Source organism: Styela clava, chromosome 15, assembly GCF_964204865.1.
Source record: "Styela clava chromosome 15, kaStyClav1.hap1.2, whole genome shotgun sequence".
NCBI classification, from domain to species: domain Eukaryota; kingdom Metazoa; phylum Chordata; class Ascidiacea; order Stolidobranchia; family Styelidae; genus Styela; species Styela clava.
The window spans coordinates 6,154,137-6,173,235 of record NC_135264.1 but is presented as its reverse complement, the minus strand read 5'-3'; the positions used below and the strand labels follow the sequence as shown (position 1 = coordinate 6,173,235).

The window sequence follows — 19,099 nt, the reverse complement described above, 5'->3', positions numbered from 1 at the left end:
TCAGGTTGATGCAAATGGACGTAGGCCTACTGGTATGTCAGTTACACGCAGTGGCGGGGTGGAAGAGGATGGGACCCTTTCCCGAAATGTCGTGATCAGCAAATCCGTTTTGAACTGATAACTAGCGTTGTATGTGGTGTTTCGAAATTTATTTAATAGATTCATATGGAGTGTTTCATGTTTATGTAGCTTATTAATGGATGTTTCCCGGGCGTCTATTTCCTTGTTTATCGTCGTAACAATGACCAATCAGCAAAAAGTCGAAGAAACAATTTCGATTTTTTTAGTGATTTGCAACATTTTGACATATTTAATCGCATTTATCTTCATATATGTAATTATCACGAGTGAGTATGCTATTTGGGCGGCCCCATTTTTCAAATCAGCGATCCCAACCAGTCTAAAGCGAATTCCCAAGTAGGTAAAACATATTTTGCCTTCAATTAAAATGTCGCTTTACATTTTGCTAGTTTTTCTGAGTGTTCTTTCTGTTTTGTTGCAATGCTGTTGCTTTGTGTACGGTATGTGTTATAGGGTAGAGACAGAATGATCAACATACACTTACCCACTTTTCTGTCCCTCCAAAAAATTTCAGTCCGGCCCGACCCAGGCCCGTGGGTATTAAACCCGAGCAGCCCGAGCTCGACTAAATAACTGGATTCGCATGCTCGAGGCCGAAGCAAACCCAAAATTTCATATTTTATTTAGGATTTCTTTGAATTGTCATTGCAAGAGTTTAGAACAGTATGTGTCGTGTTGATGGGTATCCACACATAGTTTTTGTATATATTTTTTATAAACATATATTTATTTAAAAAAAAAAAAAGTCAGCGATAGAGAAGCCCGGCCCGACCCGACCCGATCCGAACGTAATAATTGACATTTCAGGCCCGACCTGCCCCGAATTTCGGGTCGGGTCTGGCTCCAGCTTCAGATCTTAGCGCTGCGCTGTGGTAAATATAGCTGTTTGACGTCATCATGTTTCGCCGATTTCGTTGTTTTGATTGGTCGATTGTTTTCTGAGAGGTTTTTCGAACTTCTGTCGATGCGCTGTTAGTCGTTATCGCCGAGATATCTCTTTTAAGTTTTTTTCTCGTTATACTTCTCAGCAATTTTGAATACTTTATCGTAACAGTACCCGGTGTAAATAAGCAACGATCAGAACACTGGTTATCTGCATATGTTTTATTGGGCGATTTTTGTTAAGTTTCACGTTGAACAGGATGTGAAAGGTGGTAAGTTACAGTCAGATCGTAGGGTTACCCGTACCGGTACCTACTTTGCTTGAATATACGGTCTTTAACAATAACTAGCCTAAACTGAAATGCGTGTTGTAAGTTTGATCACTGAATGCCATACAACACTTGCCATTTACCTTTTAAGTTAGCCTTTTCATAAAATATTGACAAACTTGCTTAAAAACAAATGCATCATAAGCGCTGTAAAATCTGACGGCAAGCCATAAAATAAGAAATAATTTGAACTGCTCACTACTGCTATTGCCTTCTATCAGTTTCATAGGGATAATGGGGTAAAATTCAGCACACAGTCCGTTAATTTAGACCATCTTTTATCCATTTTCAAAGTGTCCATACGCTAAAAATATGTTTGTTATCAAATGTTATCATTTTTCAGATTAGTTGTGCAATTTCTGAATTTGCTGTCTTGTCAATATAATTTACAAATGAGACATGATTTCGAAAATTTCTAGTAATGACAGCTGCGTGAAATGTTGATTGATTAGCCTAATTGGTAACAACAATTAAATTATTCAGTACCGGTATGGCACACTCTCCCGATCGAGCGACATTGTCTCGTTTCAGAGAATCCCATTTTGCCGATGAACAGACACCCCTCCTTTCAGGGACTTCCGGACATTGTTGTCCCTCAATATTTGTAAAATTACAGTGAAGTAAAGTTGCGCGATAAACTAAAAGGAGGTGCAATCTAAAAATGTCACCATTCAATTCCTCAGAAAAAAATAATTTGATGTACAGACTAATATTACCTTAGCATTCGAGTTTTTACCAAAAAAAACACAATTTTGGTCATGTGAAGGCTGATGAACTTATTTAATATTATCTAGTCAAACATGGTGCGATCTGCCGTCATGCCAAATGCCCCTGTTTCAGAGATAAATATGAAGTGTTTGTTTTATTGAACCAAATAGTGGAAAATTTTTGAATTTTAAAAAACTGTACCATACTGTTCATGGAAATTTTAAATCTGTGATTTCACTTAAAATTAATTGTTTTGTAAAAATATTGATTTTTCAGTACTGCAGTAGAAGTCTGCACCTTCATGAGTCATGAGTGCGAGCTTCTTTGTGTAGGTGTTTTTCAGTTTGGTACTACTTATCCAAGCCATACATTTTCTATGTTGGTACTGCCTTGATGCTAATTGAAATCTCACTGTGAAGAAGTACCTGGATGAAATTCAAACACCACTCCTTTCAATTTAAATTGAGTGCAACGTTGAATAATGAATTCATCAAAGCAAACTCAAAAACTTTCGTCTTCAAATATGTTGCAAAAAAAGTCAACTAGACCTATCATCTTACTACGTCGAAGCTCGTGTGGTGCCATAACAACTAAATCTCAAAATGTGTCGACAACAGTTTCGGAATCAAAATCATCCGTGAAAATGGCATTACCAAGACTTCACAGCATGCCCGACATCAACCATTCACGAACCAAAAATATGTGTCAATTTGGCCCAGTTTCCTCAAGAAGGGAACAAATCTTCACCCAATATCCTTCCGTCAAAATTGAACCATCGGATGAAAATATCAGAAGAAGTTCATCAATGTGGAGACAATCCTCCCAAATTCCAATCCATCCGGCTGGATCACAATTTGTTTCGTACCAGCAGCCCTTCCAAATGACAAAGAACTATTATTTTGGCAATGGAGGACCTCAACTTATAAATGACCAGCATATTCAATCTACTGGACAGATCAATTCAATGGGTCAAGTTTTTAATGGACAACTCAATTGCCAGGCTATTAGTGGAATCATTCCGATGGATCAGAAATGTTCTAATGGATATGGACCTTTTTACTGTCCAACTGGAGTTTTAGGTAAATATTTGTAGAAAAATGTTTTGATTGTTTCTCATTTATTTTTATTATGTAACATAAGAAGGCTTGCATAGGCCAACTTTTTTGTTGTAAACCAGGAGCCAGCGTCGCTGTCAAATTTTTATCAACCAGAAGATGGGAATCTTCCACAGTCCTGGAAAATCTCATAGTATTATTTCACATATATCTCCATTGATACAGCTTATTGTTACTATTCATAGATGTAGAGCAGGGGGGTGAGCAAGGTTTTCGGACCAGAGCCCAAAATTTTGCCTACCTGGACGTAAAAAGTTACATTTTGGGAACAATATTTACAGTGATACAAAAGCAAAAGTGGAAAACAGTAATCCTTTAGCCAAAAATCAATTTAATTGCAATCTCAACGAATTCCCTAGTCATTTTTAGATGAAACATTGAAATTTGGTTGTAATAGCATCGGGTGGACCAGATTAAATTATCCAACACGCCGGATTTGGCCCACGGGCCGTTCTTAATTTGCCCATGTCAGATGTAGAGTGACCATACTGCTATATTATTCTGAGTAGATATTGAGATTCAATTATTTCAATTCCAAGTTCATTTTTCAGATTGTGAAAATATTCGACCTCGTTCAGTTCCCAACATGCGGCTTCATCCACATAGGTAAGGGTAAAACTTTTATTCATGCCTCAGACTGAATGTCAGTTTAAATGATGTTTCAAAATTATTTATTTATGAGGATTCATCGCTTTCATCCCTCTTGATAAACACCAATAGTTATGTGTGTAATCAAAATTTTGCGATAATTGTTTCGCATGCATGGACCTTTCAATATTGAGGTGGTTTAAAGCTGGCCTCAAGCAAAAACCACGCTCAGTGGTGATGTTATGAATTCAATGATAAGAAGAGTATATGCTGTGCTAAATGCAAGTGCAATATATTGTGACTCGCTTTGTATTATTTTGTTAATATTTGTCTTGATTTCTGGGATTGATCGATTTGTCCAGGTTATCATCGAATATTTTATTATTCAATATGTTGCTTTTCAAATTCTTCATTTTAAAATTGATAAATAATTCAAAATTCATCTAAAATTATTTTTGTCAAACATGACTGATTTTGTGCTGTCAATTTAATCTTAGCAATGGTTTGGAGCAACAAGGTGGTTACTCTGGTCAAACAATGGCCATGATTGATGAAAGACAATTGAAGCCCAATGTAGTAGATGACAGCTTGACCAATATTACATGGCTCGGACACATGGGTGTAAATAACTTTTTGCCTATGAGAGTCGAAAAAGATGGAAGTCATATTCGACAGTTGCCATTAGTAGGTTTAAATTTGTATTTTTCAATAAATGGTATAAATTTTTTATTTTTTTTATAAATTCTGAAGATGGCGGTTTTCACATGAATACCAAAACGTAATACATTTAACCTCGCATATAAGCCAAGCCCTTAAAAACGGCCCTAAAACAGTGAATTTATAAAAATTCGCATGTAATTGGACCCTACGATCAAATTGTAGCTGTTGGATTTAAGTTAACACAATTTCGTTTGAGTGCGATCAGAGTTATGCTTACGATCACTTAGTTTGGCAACTTTTTTTTTAATTTTAAACTTGTCTTATATGTGAGGATATACGATAATTCCAAGATTTATTCACAAATCACAACATCCAGTTTCATAATCAAAATCAGCGAGAACTGCCTATGTTTGAGTGTGAATACCTTGAGCGGCGTTTAAGATTCAACACATTCATAATCTTGTTGACTATTGGTCATATTCTTGGGTATTAGCGATATCTCTTATCTATCTTTCTAAAATGATGTTTTTTTTCTTCTGTGTGTAAAATTAACGAAATACAGGGAAACTTTTTGAAATTTGGTTTACTTTTCTGCCTGTCAAAATTATATAGGAACAATGGTTTTAGCTTTAAAGATTAATTAACATTCATTTTGTTTATTAACATTTTTGCGATACTTTTCAGAGAAGTTTAAAAAGTGGACGACCTCCATATTCATACATGGCTCTCATACAATTCGCAATCAACAGTTCTCCGATAAGACGAATGACGTTACGACAAATTTACATATGGATTGAAGAAACTTTCCCTTATTTTAAAATGGCAAAACCAGGTCCATTTTTATTCACTTAAGTCAAGCTTACAAAGGCAATATTTTATAAAACTGTCTTGGTAAATATTAATAATTCAATTTCAGCCAATGAACGAATACCCACATTTATTACAGCTTGCAAAATTGGAATGGTGCAAATTTTCTGATTACCTGTCGTCTATTAAACGTGTTGAAAACACTTAAACAATCTTAATTTTTATTCAAGGATGGAAAAATTCAATTCGACACAACTTGTCTCTTCATGATATTTTTGTTCGGGAAGTATCTGTTTCTTCGAAAGCTTCATATTGGACTCTTCGACCAGATTTAAATATGCGACCTCTTACATTAGAAAGCATTGTAAGTTTGTACATTTACTTAGTTAACCCAAAATAATGTTAGATTTGTTTTCTATTAATAGTTTGTAATTTCAGAAAGGGGATGCTCAGCATATGTTTCGACCTTGTCACATGATTGAAGGATCATCTTGGGATCCAGAAGTATTATTACAAGGACAAAAATCAGCTCTTCCTCAGATTTCAACTTCCCAACCTTATCTTCTGTTTCCTTTGTCTGGAAAAGTAAGACTAAATAATTTTGTTAAATTTTCAGCTCCAAGATAACATTACGATACAGTAAACGAGAATATCGGTCAGAGACCGAAGACTTATCGATCGAAAGTTAGGGGATCCCCCAAAACAGAAACTGCGGTTTCGATTCGAAAAATTCTGCAAACCCGAACTGGATTGTTTTGATTAGTTTTCAGCCAATATCAGAAATGTAGGAAACAATAGCCAATTCCCCATGTCGTCGAAATACTACTCGTGGAAATACTTTTATGAAGAATTCTGCAAATCCGAACTGGATTGTTTCGGTTAGTTTCCAGCCAATAGCCTATTTCTGTATTTACCAATCCTATAGTTTGTGTTAAATACAACGGCGCTAACCCAGGTTGCGACGGCTATTCAAACACAGCCTAGCGATATTTTGGTGAGGAATTCTGCAACCCCGAACCTGATTTAGGGATATGGACTTAAACTTTAAGGAGTAATTATAAGTAACGAGATACGATCTCGCGGCGTGTATCCTTCGCTCTGACTCAATAGTGTGGAAAATTTCTCGAAGGAAACTTGCGCATCGCGACGACGTCAAAGTTACAAGAGAGATATGGACAAGGCTCAAAGATTAATCACAAGATACGATCTAGCGGTGTGTATCCTTCGCTCTGACTCACTAGCGTGAAAACTTGCGCATCTGATACGCACACACACATTCAGCGCGTCTCGAAAATCTCTCGATTTGTGAAAATCCAGATCTCTTCATCACTAATTAATTAATAACTCGCTAATTATACGACATAATTCATCCAAAATCAATAGGCTTCTGGTCCGAGATATGATGAATGCACATGCAAAATTTGGAGCAGATTCAACCACGCCTTCGTGAGATATCGCGTGCATCTAACAGACAGACAGACATACATACATACATACAGACAAATACCTATCAATATACTTACCGATCTTAAGATCGATGGGTAATGATGGGTTATTGATAAAAAAAAAATTTTGGCATCATGCCCTAATCATTCAATGGAAAAGATGCCACATTCAAACTTTTTTTATAATTGATATTCTTTGTATTGTCAAGCTTCCATTTGTTGCGAGAAATTGATACTTTGAGCAAACTGTTCACAAGGAGATACCCGTATCTTGTTTTCAGGGATTTTTAACAGTATCTGATATTCTCTCTATCACAATTTCTGAGAATTCACGAGCTGGGCACAAAGCTAAAAGACGAACAAAATTAAAAGTTCCCAAACTTATCTTTTCTGAGTTTGACTAATAAACTTTTACATTTTGCTAGACTCAACAACAATCAGATGGATGTGGAACCAGTATGTCAGCAACAAGGTATGTGATTTATAACTTATAAGTGAGAGTAACACAAATATCGATCTATACGATTTTACTTTAGTTCGAATCCATCACAGATAGCTGTTTGGGCAGCACGATGGCCTAGTGATTAGAAGCGTTAGACTGATCACATCTCTGGTTCAAATCCTTTGTCCCCATTTCACCAAGGGTGTAATACATATGGTAGGCCAGCGGTTTCCAACTGGGGGCCACAATGCTAGACGTCAGGCGCAGAACCAATTTTACTTTTCACTTCACAAGAAAGCTCCCTGTTCTTTCTAGTCGTATTGCTTGATAAGGTTATTTCACAGGGTGTTTTCACTTTGCTGAGCATGAATTGTTTAAACACAATGGGATCTGGAATCTATCAATCAAAATGTCACTATAAATACCACTGGAATGATAAACAGGGGGCCGTAAGCAGGGATGGCCATTTCCGAATACTAAACTATTCCGAATACATTCTAAAATAATGTTTTCGAATCTGGAATTCCGAATACATTCTAAAATCGAAAATAACACATTTTTGTTTTAGTTGATTAAAACCCAGTAAATTAGGAAATAAGCTTCAATAGAAATATCAGAATGAAGCCACAGACCAACAGTATAATATGTGCACAGAGTAATTGATAGTTTATAGCTATTAATAAAAAATAATAGCAACTTGTGACACAGTCAGTTTATTGAAATTATTCACTTTGTACAAATGACCATATGAAAAGATAGCCAAGGAGTTGTCTGACGCTTTCTATCATTGGTACCATGATATTACGATAATAGTCGAGTCTATTGACAAAAATACTACTTGTATTCAGATAATTGTGTATATTTTCTGAGAGTAATAAAATTTATTGGCAATACAGGCAACAACAATCGAAAATCCATTATGCCTTTAAAAATTCTAATATTTAAGCCTAGAGTATTCTACTACCTACCAGTATATTTGTATATAAATTTATGTGAACCATATTGTTATTATGTGTAACATATTGTTGTGTTTGGAGTTAGAAATAAATTAGTAGAGAATAGATGACAACCACTGCCAGCGCGCAGTCAGGATTTTCAAAATCGGAAATTCTCATTGCCGCCTGTAACACCCACCGCGATTCCGCGCTCGTTAAAAGAGCCGTCTTGTCAGCGTATAATGATCATTCTGTTACGTAAAATATTCAATCCATGACAACTACGAGATTCTAAAATATCTTTATATATTAATTTAATGTGTCCAACATAACTCGCGGTTGCTTCTTCTTACGTCAAAAAAAACATTACTATTCGGTCCACGGCAATCTGTGACCTAAAATTACGAGATAAACTGCTTGATGTATTTAATTTTAATATGTATTTTTGCAATCTTGCCAACTCGTTATCGCCGTTAGAAAAATCTCAAATAATTATATAAAATCCTGTTAAGTGTAGAGAGTAATTCATTTCATACAATGAATATACATATAAAGTTTAGCAGTAAATTAAAAATACATATTCATCGCCGCGATTATGCCACCTGTTAAAAGAGTCGACTTTTACAACAAATAATATAACAACGAATATATATTTTTCTGTTGTGCAAAGTGATGAATTCGTGACCGACACGGACATATTTAAAATGTGTTGCTCTTATTAATTTAATTGTCTTTAATTTAACCTGCGGTTGCGTCGACAAAATAAAATCCTCACCACTCTTATATACCATTGCAGTCCGCGGCCATAAAAATAAAAACGTGAGGTAAACTGTCCGATTAAATATTGTTTTTATCCGTATTTTGCTAATTCGGCAAATATTTAGATGTACTTGTTAACAGTGACTCCGCTCGATCGAAATGCTCAGAGTAAAATATCTCAGAGTAAAATTTATTTCATCACAATAAAATTGATTGAATATACTTTAGATTAATTATATTATATACATCCTCACCAGGGAAACCAGGGAAAAAGTCGCGTTTCAAACCTTGTATCGTGTTAACCCGAAAATATTCGACGGCAATTTAAAGTAATGGATAATCAGGCAAATCCCGCCCTCAATTAGTAACGATATGTTTCTAAACGCCGACCAAACATAATGTGTGCCAAAGGCACACGAAATTTTGCGATTTTCACTGCCTAGAAAAGCGTTTTTTAAATTTTCGCGGGCCTCAATAAAACTTATGTTGTTTACGGTTTTATTTTCAGTAATCAGTAATTTATTTCTTCACCAAGCTGAAAGTACGAATTATACATACACAAATAAAGGAAATATAAAAGACCGCATACCAGGGTGAAAGGAGACGCCGAAAACCAATTCTGGTTATCGAGCGGCGGCACCCTCGGGGAAGTCTAACAAAAACGTGATAAATATAATTAAATCGAACAAAATATATTACTTAATAAATAAATAAAGAAACGCAATCGATGCGTCAAGGCGACCCGGTAAAAACCAAGCCAGTATTTTAAATTGCCGCTTTTCAATCAAAAAGTTGCGTTGTCTTTAGAAACTCGCCGCCGATAAACGTATTTACTAGATTCACAATTCTGTGCGCGTACAAAAATAAAATAAATGTTATCGTGATCGTGGAACAATTTGGAAAATAACACAATCGTAAAGGCGTTTACGGGCCTAAATAACACGTTACGTTGACGAGTGATAAAAACGATCACGCGCAAGTTTCTATCGAGAATGTTTTCATTCAGCGGAAACGTCTTGAAAGCGGCGTCGAAAATGTGTGACGTCACACAAATATCCGATATTCTTATGAACGTGAATTCCGATATTCGAATGACGAGATATTCGAATACATTCGAATACTTTATTCGAATTGGCCATCCCTGGCCGTAAGTGCTAAATGCCTTCGGAAGGGGGCTACGAGCCATGAAAGGTTGAGAACCACTGGAGTAGGTAATGCCGAAACAAAAAGATACTGGTTCTTCCAAATAATAGTGGCTGAGTGGCTCATTACATATTGTTAGGTAGTAGCAACTGCTTGTATGGGGCCGAAGAGAAAGACATCACTAATGTCGTATAAATAACTTTCAGCTGCCAGGAAATATATCCCTAGTTATATTTTCCTATAAATTCTCTACTGTTTTCTGATATTATTGAATGTAATATTAATTCGTTGTAATTTTGCTTAGGGATTGTTCCTCTTTGTTTGCCGACTCTGGTTGTCATTCCGACATGAGTATGATGACTCCTTCATCAACGACTAAAACCAGCATGATGTCTGCTGGATACAAGCAACATTATCCTGAAATATCTTCAGAATATCAAAGCACTTCTTCCAATGATGTTATAACAGTATGTAAAATTATAACATTGAACAATTTTGTGTGAAGTAGGTCATGCAGTTGAATTGCAAATTTTTCTATCGGTAGGATATAGCTATCAAAATTGTTTTTTGGATGAGGCAAGTAGGTTACTAATTAACTTACTTAAATTAACTTACTTATTAACTTATTAATTTGTATAATTCCAAGATTTCATTATAGAAATATTCATGCGGAATATATATGTATTAAGTATAGGATAGGATTTACATATTTATCCTGTGGTGGAAAGCTGATAAGATGGCTTAATCATATAGCGAACCACGGCCTCTCGCCCGGTTACTAGTCCATGTCGGGTATGGGATTAGTTAGCCAGTTATTCGGAAGCATGGACTCGATAGTGGAGGAAGCCGTAACCGGCCAGCGGTTACGTGAACCACTACTCTGTGACAGTGAGAAGTCCAGCAAACCTCTCGCACATAAATATCCCTGCATGGGATACCTGCGAACCCATACAAGGTAATCAGACGTGTGGTGGCGAGCGTATTCCCAACGCTTAGCACGATGCGCCACAAGCACGATGCGCCACACATAATGGGCAAAAAAAATGTCCAGTGAGGAATACTGAATTGTAAAAAGTCTAGTAAGGCTAATGATCGCTTCATTATTAGATTTATAATTCAATTGTGTCTGATGTTCGGTAATATGTCACTGTCCACGTTTCCCAAGGTATATTGTCACATTTTGTTGTTTGATTTGTCTTGATTTGTTTGTGTTAATAAAACTTAACTTTTGTGAAACAATCTTTCAGGATAATAAAGAGAATATTAAAGTTAGAAAAAGACCAAGAAAACAACCTTTGAAGACATTGAATGATTCATTAAATAGTTCTTTACATTTCGTGAGTATAAGTTTTATTCTCAAGTTTTTTTAGTATTAAAAAGAATTATCAAAATGTAAATACCATTGCTTTCGGGATGACAGTAGTCTGGAAAATGTGTTGAACATACTTAGCATAAAATACAATCACTCAGGTGGCAATTTTTTTGCCGTGCTTCCCTTTTGCTTTAAAACTAGCCAGCAACTCTCCAACGCTATTATTAGTTAAAGATGGCTTTCATCTCTTATTATTAATAAAACTAATTTGTGATCTAAATTTTTAGTTAAATCAGCTAGCTAGCTTCGAAAAAGTGAGAATTTTCCTATTGCTTTTGTGTAAATTAAATGGTTGAAATAAAGTAATGAAACAGAAGGGTAGTTTTTTACTCAAAGGCAGGAGTAGTAATGGTGTGTTTGCCAATAAAGTCTGGTATTTTCTGTTCCAATTTTTATCGGTTGTAGGATGAATAAGTGAGAGCATTTGATAAAAGCCAACACTTTACATCGTGAGATTATGATATCTTTTCAGTCATTATGTATTTATGGTGTTTAGAACTATCATTGAACTCAATGAAGAAAAGAATGTTTTGAAGTTTAGTATAGGCCATATTTTCAAATAATTAAGCTTTATTATGAAACAGACCCTGGCCTCGACACTCTTGGAATTCTGCATTATGTCATCATTCATTTCACTATTTCATTCTTTGGTTCAGGATGAAAGCAAATCAGGAAAATCTCCAGAAAATTCCAAAAAGTTGATAAAAATTGAAAAAGAAGATTTCACAGATTTCAGATCCGCTAAAGAAAATTCATCGATGTTTGGTTTTGGTTCGCCAAACAGTTTCAGTGAGATATTAAATGACTTGGAAACTCCGTACAAATCGTTATTCTCGAAAGATATTGTCAGCGAGTAAGTTGTATTTGTTATCATTCAAAATAAATTTATATTTATGCAATGCATGACGTTGCAGATCCGATTGTGACTGGATTAGACTTACGGTATATAATGCTTATTTGGAAGGACTGCCGCATAGGAAAATTCACCACATGAAAAATATACACAAGAGCATTTTGTTGTAAAATGAGTATTTGTTTCATAGGGAATTTGGTATTTTAAAAATCCGATATTCTAACTTCCTTTCCTATTTATTCAAACATATATTTCATGACATCTTCATCAAACAGAGAGGAAATAGGAAGTACCCCTCCAAGAAAGAAATGCAAGAAGCTTCAGTATCAAAAATTTACGATTTCTCCCGGTTTTAATGAAGATTTGGATGCTATTTTAAGGCAACATAGCCATACTTTCTCCAAAGCTGGCAAAGTATATTCAACACCTGGAAAAGAGGGAGTTTCTATGCATGATGAATATCATCAACCAACTTCAACACCGATATGTGATGAGAAATATGGAAGGAAACCCCTCAGGTTATTATTTTTTTTAACCAATCAATTGAGCATTTTCGCACATATTCAATGATATTTATCACTTTTAAGCAGGGTCGCAGCCAGGTTTTGCAATGGGGGTGGGGCAAACGCTTCTGAAACGTTCGCTATTGCAATCGGTGTTTAATGGACCTTTGACACCAGTAAAATTCATCCTATACTTTACTTGACATTTTAAAAAAAAATTCGCTTTGTGTCTGACTTATTTTTTATATTATTTTTCTAGGTCACTGACACCTTCCAGATTTTTGCGTAGTCCACAAGGATGTCGATCTGAAGCCAAAAAATTACCTTTTAGCAACATAGAGAAAAACATAGATAATGGCTTCAATATAGGAACAGGGACCACTTCACTACATGACAAATCCGTCAAGCATTTCGTCAGTCCCAGCAGTAAAAAAGTAATCTTAGGCACTTATTCCCAGTCCCCTTCTCGATTGAATCAAATTTCAACCACTGATTTGCCGTCTTCCACTTCGAATGAATCTCCAATGAAAGGATTTCTTCCGAGTGTCTTTGGTGCTGATTGCGTGGCGTTAAACAACAGTTTCAGTAAACTACTGGATTTGAGTGGAATTAGTCTACTCGGAGCGAGTGGATGTTCACCGTCAAAGTTTTCAGATATAGTTGATGTGAGTTGGTCAAATCTACCTGAACCTTGAACTCTCAACTTTGACCTGATGATATTCTTTTTCCAATAAGGAATGTTTACCTACATAGTTGTTTTCCTGTGCAAGTAATGAGTTTCTATATTAGTATCAGCTTTTGTATAATAAGCAAGGCAATGTTGTATATACTTGCAATATTAATAATTTTATTCTAGCTTTACCAGGTTAAGATGAAATTGTTGTAAACTGGTGGAGTTCTAATTGAGAACATACTAACACTTCACTTGCTTGATTGCTTCTTTATTGTTATCACATATTTTTGTAGGTAGTTTCACTGTGACGTGTATTCATCTCTTGCAATTCTTAGTTATATGTGTGACATTTTCTTATTATTATTTCATCCTACAATATATTATTTTGTTGTAATACTTGTAGGATAATTATTTTGACTCTCAGCAAAAAATTGGGGATGTCTGTTTTAGGATAATTTAGGGGTCTCCTCGTAGTTGCTTCTAGCTTTTTTGAATGGATCTATGTACGGGGTGACCTTATAAAGCAGAACCCATAAATATCTCCAGAACAGTCAGTTTAATTAGCTCCACGCGAACAGCAATCTGTATTTTTTATGTATAAAGTCGATATGTATTTCTGTATAAATGTACATTCAGATAGATTTTAAAAAATTTTGAGTTTTTTTTTTCGCTGTCAATTGACGGGGAAAAATAATTCACTTAATTTGCGTGTACATTTCACTGTCAAAAACTCTGGGGTAAGAATTTTTAGGCAATTCAATTGTAGTTTTGCTCTTTTGCCTAATAATTTTCAGTCCACTTGCACTCTTCGAAGTATTTTTAGCATTAATTTTATTATAATAAGTAAATAAATGTTCCAATGAGGTTTTATGATGTGGAAACGATTTTCTTTGGTGTCAATGACAATTTTACGTAATTAAATGCACTTATATGTGACACATTGTTCAATTTTTTTCTTCTTGAAAATTCACGCACATTTGATTCTCTTGTTTGTATTTTACTATACTATTGTACCCTTAATATAGAAAACCTTAACGTTAACAATGGCAATGTAGAAAATGGGCAATTTCTCAAAAATTACCGGTATTCTAAAATGTTCTAAGTTCAAGTTAGCAATGATATACACAGGGTGACCCATTAATTCTTCGAGAATGAGGAAAATTTATTTAACACTTGAACTTCTGTTTTGTATGATTATTTGTATCCAAATTTCTGTAATCTAAGACACACTGATCTGTGTGTTATGAAAATCTTTAGGTTAAATTTGCCATTGAATAATTTTGTGTTTTCGATCTGAATAGCAGCAAACATGATTGTAGTTTATTTTTGTGATAGTATTCATTTAGTGATATAAGTAACATTTGTTCCATAAGCCATAGATTACCTACCATGTAGATATGTATTTGTTTATCATTGTTTCGTCTTCAATTCATTTGTTTTTTCTAACTAGTTTGTCAGACAACGATGGCTGCAGATAAATTACGCACGAAATGTAATTCATATGTGCCCCATTTTTGTACAATGATAATTGTAGAAAAATTGTTTCTATAACTGTCACTGGAATAAATTGTTTATAGTTCAATTTGATCAATGTCTAAATTCAAATAAACGTTGGTTAATTTAAGAAGTGCAAATAATGAAAAATATGGGTTTGTGCTAGAGATGTGGACGAGAGGTTGTGGTTTGCCATATGATTAAATTCTATCCTATGTTATGCTATCGGTAATTGTATCAGGTATCGGCTAAAAATACATTTCAGATGTATTCAGGTATTTGATCTCAGTGTTTTGGGAGTATGAGTTAGTGTACGTTGAGGCAAGGGCGTAGCCAGCCCCAAATTTTGGGGCAGGGGTAATTTTTTTGTATAATTGCATAATGACGTAATAGGACTCTTACTCGTAGCTTTTTCTCGGAACAAAGCTGGATGGAAGAGGCCACTGATAATTAACAATATTTACTAGAATTTCCCTACAGACTTACTTCGCTCTCGAATAGGTATTTTCAGTGGGTTGATTTGTTGCTTAATAACAGTACTTTTCTTATGTACTAGAACCGGACGCTTTCAAACACGCGGGATTGATAAATAGCAGGTCTGTGATGTCCCATCCCAATGAACGCGCGCTGTTTACGCCTGTGGCTAACATCACCAAATGGTTTAGTGAGACCATTGGATCTAGCTTGTTTAAATTGCCAACGTGCGTGTTGAAAAAAAGACTCCTATATTTCTGGAGGTTTTCATGGCTCAATTCTTGGACCTACATTGTTTCTATCATTTATCAATGATCTTCAGGATATTCACATCTGCGATTCATTCATTATTCTGATGAGACCTCTTTTTTTATTATATATACTTGTTTTGATGCGATGTCCGATAAACAACGCTGTTAGAAGTTATAATAATCCTGATATAGCTCTAATTTCAATATCGGAAGAAACACTAGAAGAATCATTCAAATTTCGTTTGATTGGATTCTTCATCTCCAAGAATTTAAGTTGGAATGGATATATCACGAAAGTAGGTCGAAATGCGTCAATAAAAGTTGGATCTCTTTACCCTGCCCGCCGATATTTGTCCCGTGGCTGCATATTTCACTTGTGCAAATCACAAATACGTCCATTCACGCATGTCACATTCCGTAGCACTTGGCATTTTAGTGGTTATCCGTAACTTCGTTTATAGATCATTCTCTTTCATTCCTAATGAGTAAAAGTATGATCAGTATAGCAGTGTATTGATAAAAACCAATAAATTAAAACTGATTATAGAATCAGTAGAACAAACAAATTTTCGTGACTTTGCTTTGAGCAAATATACTTAATAAAAAAAATGATCATCTAGTTCTAGATTCTAATCTAGAGTCTAGACCTAGAACAGTGGTTCCCAACTTTTTTCATCATCACCCCACTACAGTAATTTATACAACTTCATCGCCCCCTGGCACTACAAAAAAATGTATAAGTCAGAATTGAATATATTACAGAACAAATAAACATAATAAACAGTACATAATGTTTTTATTGGGCGGTCTCAAGCCTACTTGCCTAATGACCTGCATCAAAATATCACCTCAAAGGTCTTCGGTAAAATCCATCTTCGATTCCTCATCATGAACCACGGCCTCTTGTCCGGTTACTATTCCATAGAATTAAAGGGGAGGGGGGGTGCGCCCACCGGGAAGGGGTGGCGATATCGCTCACTTTGGGAATCACTGATCTAGAGAAAATATAAATCGTAACCAGACTTCCGTATTTGAACGGACCTCTCGGACGATTTGTGTGATTTACGGGGCTATACGCCGAGTTTGGAGAGAATTAATTCCAGGGTCTGTGCTTACCAAGTCTGTCTTTACCAAGATAAGAAAACACTTCGTTAACGCAACAGAACTAGGAGCGCTGCCACATGGAAACATTCTCCCTGATGGTCTTCGAATAGGCTAACTCGTTTGTATATCTTCTACTATAGCACCATAATCATAGAATGCATCCACCCTCAATTCCATTCTCTGTAGACAAGCATCAACAGCCAAAATACCAAGTATAGACTGTAGACAGTCTTAAATTCTACAGAGAGACATTTGTGTACAATTGTGGTAATGACTTTGCGTAATCGTTCATAAGAAATGATAAAACCAACAATGACATGCGTACAATTGCTGATGTGAGACGTGGTTGCTCGTGGGTTGATCGACTTTACGAGAGCCCGCGACTTTTTGCCTTTTTCCAAAAATTTCTGTTAACCGTATTGCAAATAACAAAATGATCATGAAAAAAATCAAGCACTTTAATTCGGTCATTTTACACTGCGGCTACCCCACATATATTAAAATTAAATTCATTTGGTATCACGTCTTGGTTAACAAGTCAGTTAAAATATGCTTGCTCAATTTGAAATATGCATGAAATAAACTTCCCTATATTTCCAAACAGAATTCGGTAATAATTCCTATTTGTCATATCTGTTATTTTTAAAACGTCAATTATTACAGAGTTCTTATTATATATTTTCACTACCCTCACCTATTTGTTTTTATTTAATTCGTTACTTCTTGTTTCTTCTTCTCGCAAGAGCTAGAATGCCTGTCTATTATGTGTAGGCCTATTCATGACGCATGTTTACACCTCATATTCACTTTTGACAACTTTTTTGAATTTTCAATTTTCGTTCTATGTGTTTGTCTTGCGGGTCATTTTTCATACTATGGCGGATTTCAAACTAAATTATGTACCTTATCCATTATTATTACAGAGTGGAAAATGTGTGACATTACATTCTTATCTTTATACAGCGATTTTAGTCTCGACCTAAACCTTACCACAGGATTTGTTATCTCTCATGTGCTCTCTTTGTTCATGATGCTTTTATTTCTATACGCCAGTTGGGGGCGGTTAAGTCAAAAAGAGGTACGTCAATGACGTCATCAGACAAACAAAACACCACTTATATAGAATGACGATATTGCTGTCTCACTTGACTCAAATTTTACTTTGATCACATTTTGAATCTTCCAAAATGATGAAATCATTTTATTGCGTTTATTTTAATTTACGTGATCACGTACAAACAAATAAATGACATAGGCTCCCACCGAGGTCGCTAGTGATCACACAAAAGTCATGTTTCGTTGATCACGTGATGCAATCCACTTTCCACAAACAAAAGGAATTGATTTGAGTTTCGATGTTCTGCTTCCTGTATCTCTGTGGTTGTTTTCTGCCTATTTTTATTCAGTATCTTTTGTGGTTTGCGTTTGGTGGTATTCTATTTTTATTAATGACCGTTGTTTAGTATTTCTGTGGAGATCTGAGTTGGCACACCATGGTGAACGTTACGAATAAGTCTTCCACAACACCCTTGACTGGCTGAACCTGCGATTGCTGGGTTGTGCGTGGGTGCACAAGTTAATTCACTACTTACCGTACCATTTGACGCTACTTCTGTTAAAAACGGGTAGTTACTGACGTGGAAATCATGTAATTAAAGAAATAAAAGTAGACTAAATATATCACATAAAATGAATACCGGAAAAGGGTCCAGAAAGATGACAGTCACACAGTACCGGTACCGGTACTGCGGTACAGCAGTAGGACGGGTCACCATCTTTTTGGCAAAATACTGAAATAGGGCTACCACCAGCAGACCAGTTTGTCAGTATCGGTACAGCACAGCAGCAGGATTGTTAGAAGATGGCCTAATTTTGGAGTTAAGTTGGATTATTAATGACTGTCTGACTGTTAGCAGGTCGCTGTTTTAAAATTTAGTCTATTGTCAGAATGTCTATTCTGCCTTTGCTTTTGAAATGCCATAAGGACATCGATCGTTTTTTTTAGTATCCCAAAATGTGCAGTTTAAAAAACTTGGTATTCTGTTATCAGTTACTGTGCTATCATCAGCGACGAGTTTCTAGGCGAATGACAGAATGATAATTAAAAAGTAAGTCCGCGACTCAAATTCCTAAATGAAAATTCTAATACCTGAATACTCGGTCTTATAAATTAGTAAAAAGAAAAAAAAACATAAATTTTGTATTATGCCTTGTGACAGATAAAAAACGCTATTTTAAATACTGAATTGACAAAATTATCGTGGTAACTGCACCATGGTAACGGAAGTTGAAACAGTTGACTATGCGCTAAATGTATTTTCTTAACCATTATTAATTCAATTCGTTTATCACACCAGGCCGTTATCCATATCAAATAACATAAACAAACCAATAAACACAGGCAAATACGAAAATAAAATAGCACAGTAAATATAAATATCACAGTAAATTACTATAGCCACACTTGACTTTTCCTCCTAA

General features: G+C 35.4%; 1 protein-coding gene across 1 annotated transcript; it reads left to right on the top strand.

Annotated features, from left to right (window-relative positions):
• The first annotated feature begins 1,048 nt into the window (after positions 1 to 1,048).
• On the top strand, positions 1,049 to 15,064 carry LOC120334288 (uncharacterized). Its single transcript, XM_078120526.1, has 13 exons — positions 1,049 to 1,235; positions 2,277 to 3,079; positions 3,667 to 3,721; positions 4,201 to 4,387; positions 5,048 to 5,195; positions 5,401 to 5,534; positions 5,609 to 5,755; positions 7,041 to 7,087; positions 10,199 to 10,361; positions 11,142 to 11,231; positions 11,923 to 12,119; positions 12,395 to 12,637; positions 12,882 to 15,064. The coding sequence occupies exons 2-13, from the start codon at positions 2,482 to 2,484 to the stop codon at positions 13,315 to 13,317; spliced, it is 2,445 nt and encodes an 814-aa protein (XP_077976652.1). The 5' UTR covers positions 1,049 to 1,235; positions 2,277 to 2,481; the 3' UTR covers positions 13,318 to 15,064.
• The last annotated feature ends 4,035 nt before the right edge of the window (positions 15,065 to 19,099 follow it).

Excerpts from the sequence above, each read along its gene's own strand:
- LOC120334288 (XM_078120526.1), top strand. The coding sequence starts at position 2,482 with ATGAATTCATCAAAGCAAACTCAAAAACTTTCGTCTTCAAATATGTTG. Across the intron at positions 10,362-11,141 it reads CTTCCAATGATGTTATAACA|GATAATAAAGAGAATATTAA; the intron begins GTATGTAAAATT and ends ACAATCTTTCAG. Across the intron at positions 12,120-12,394 it reads TCGAAAGATATTGTCAGCGA|AGAGGAAATAGGAAGTACCC; the intron begins GTAAGTTGTATT and ends TTCATCAAACAG.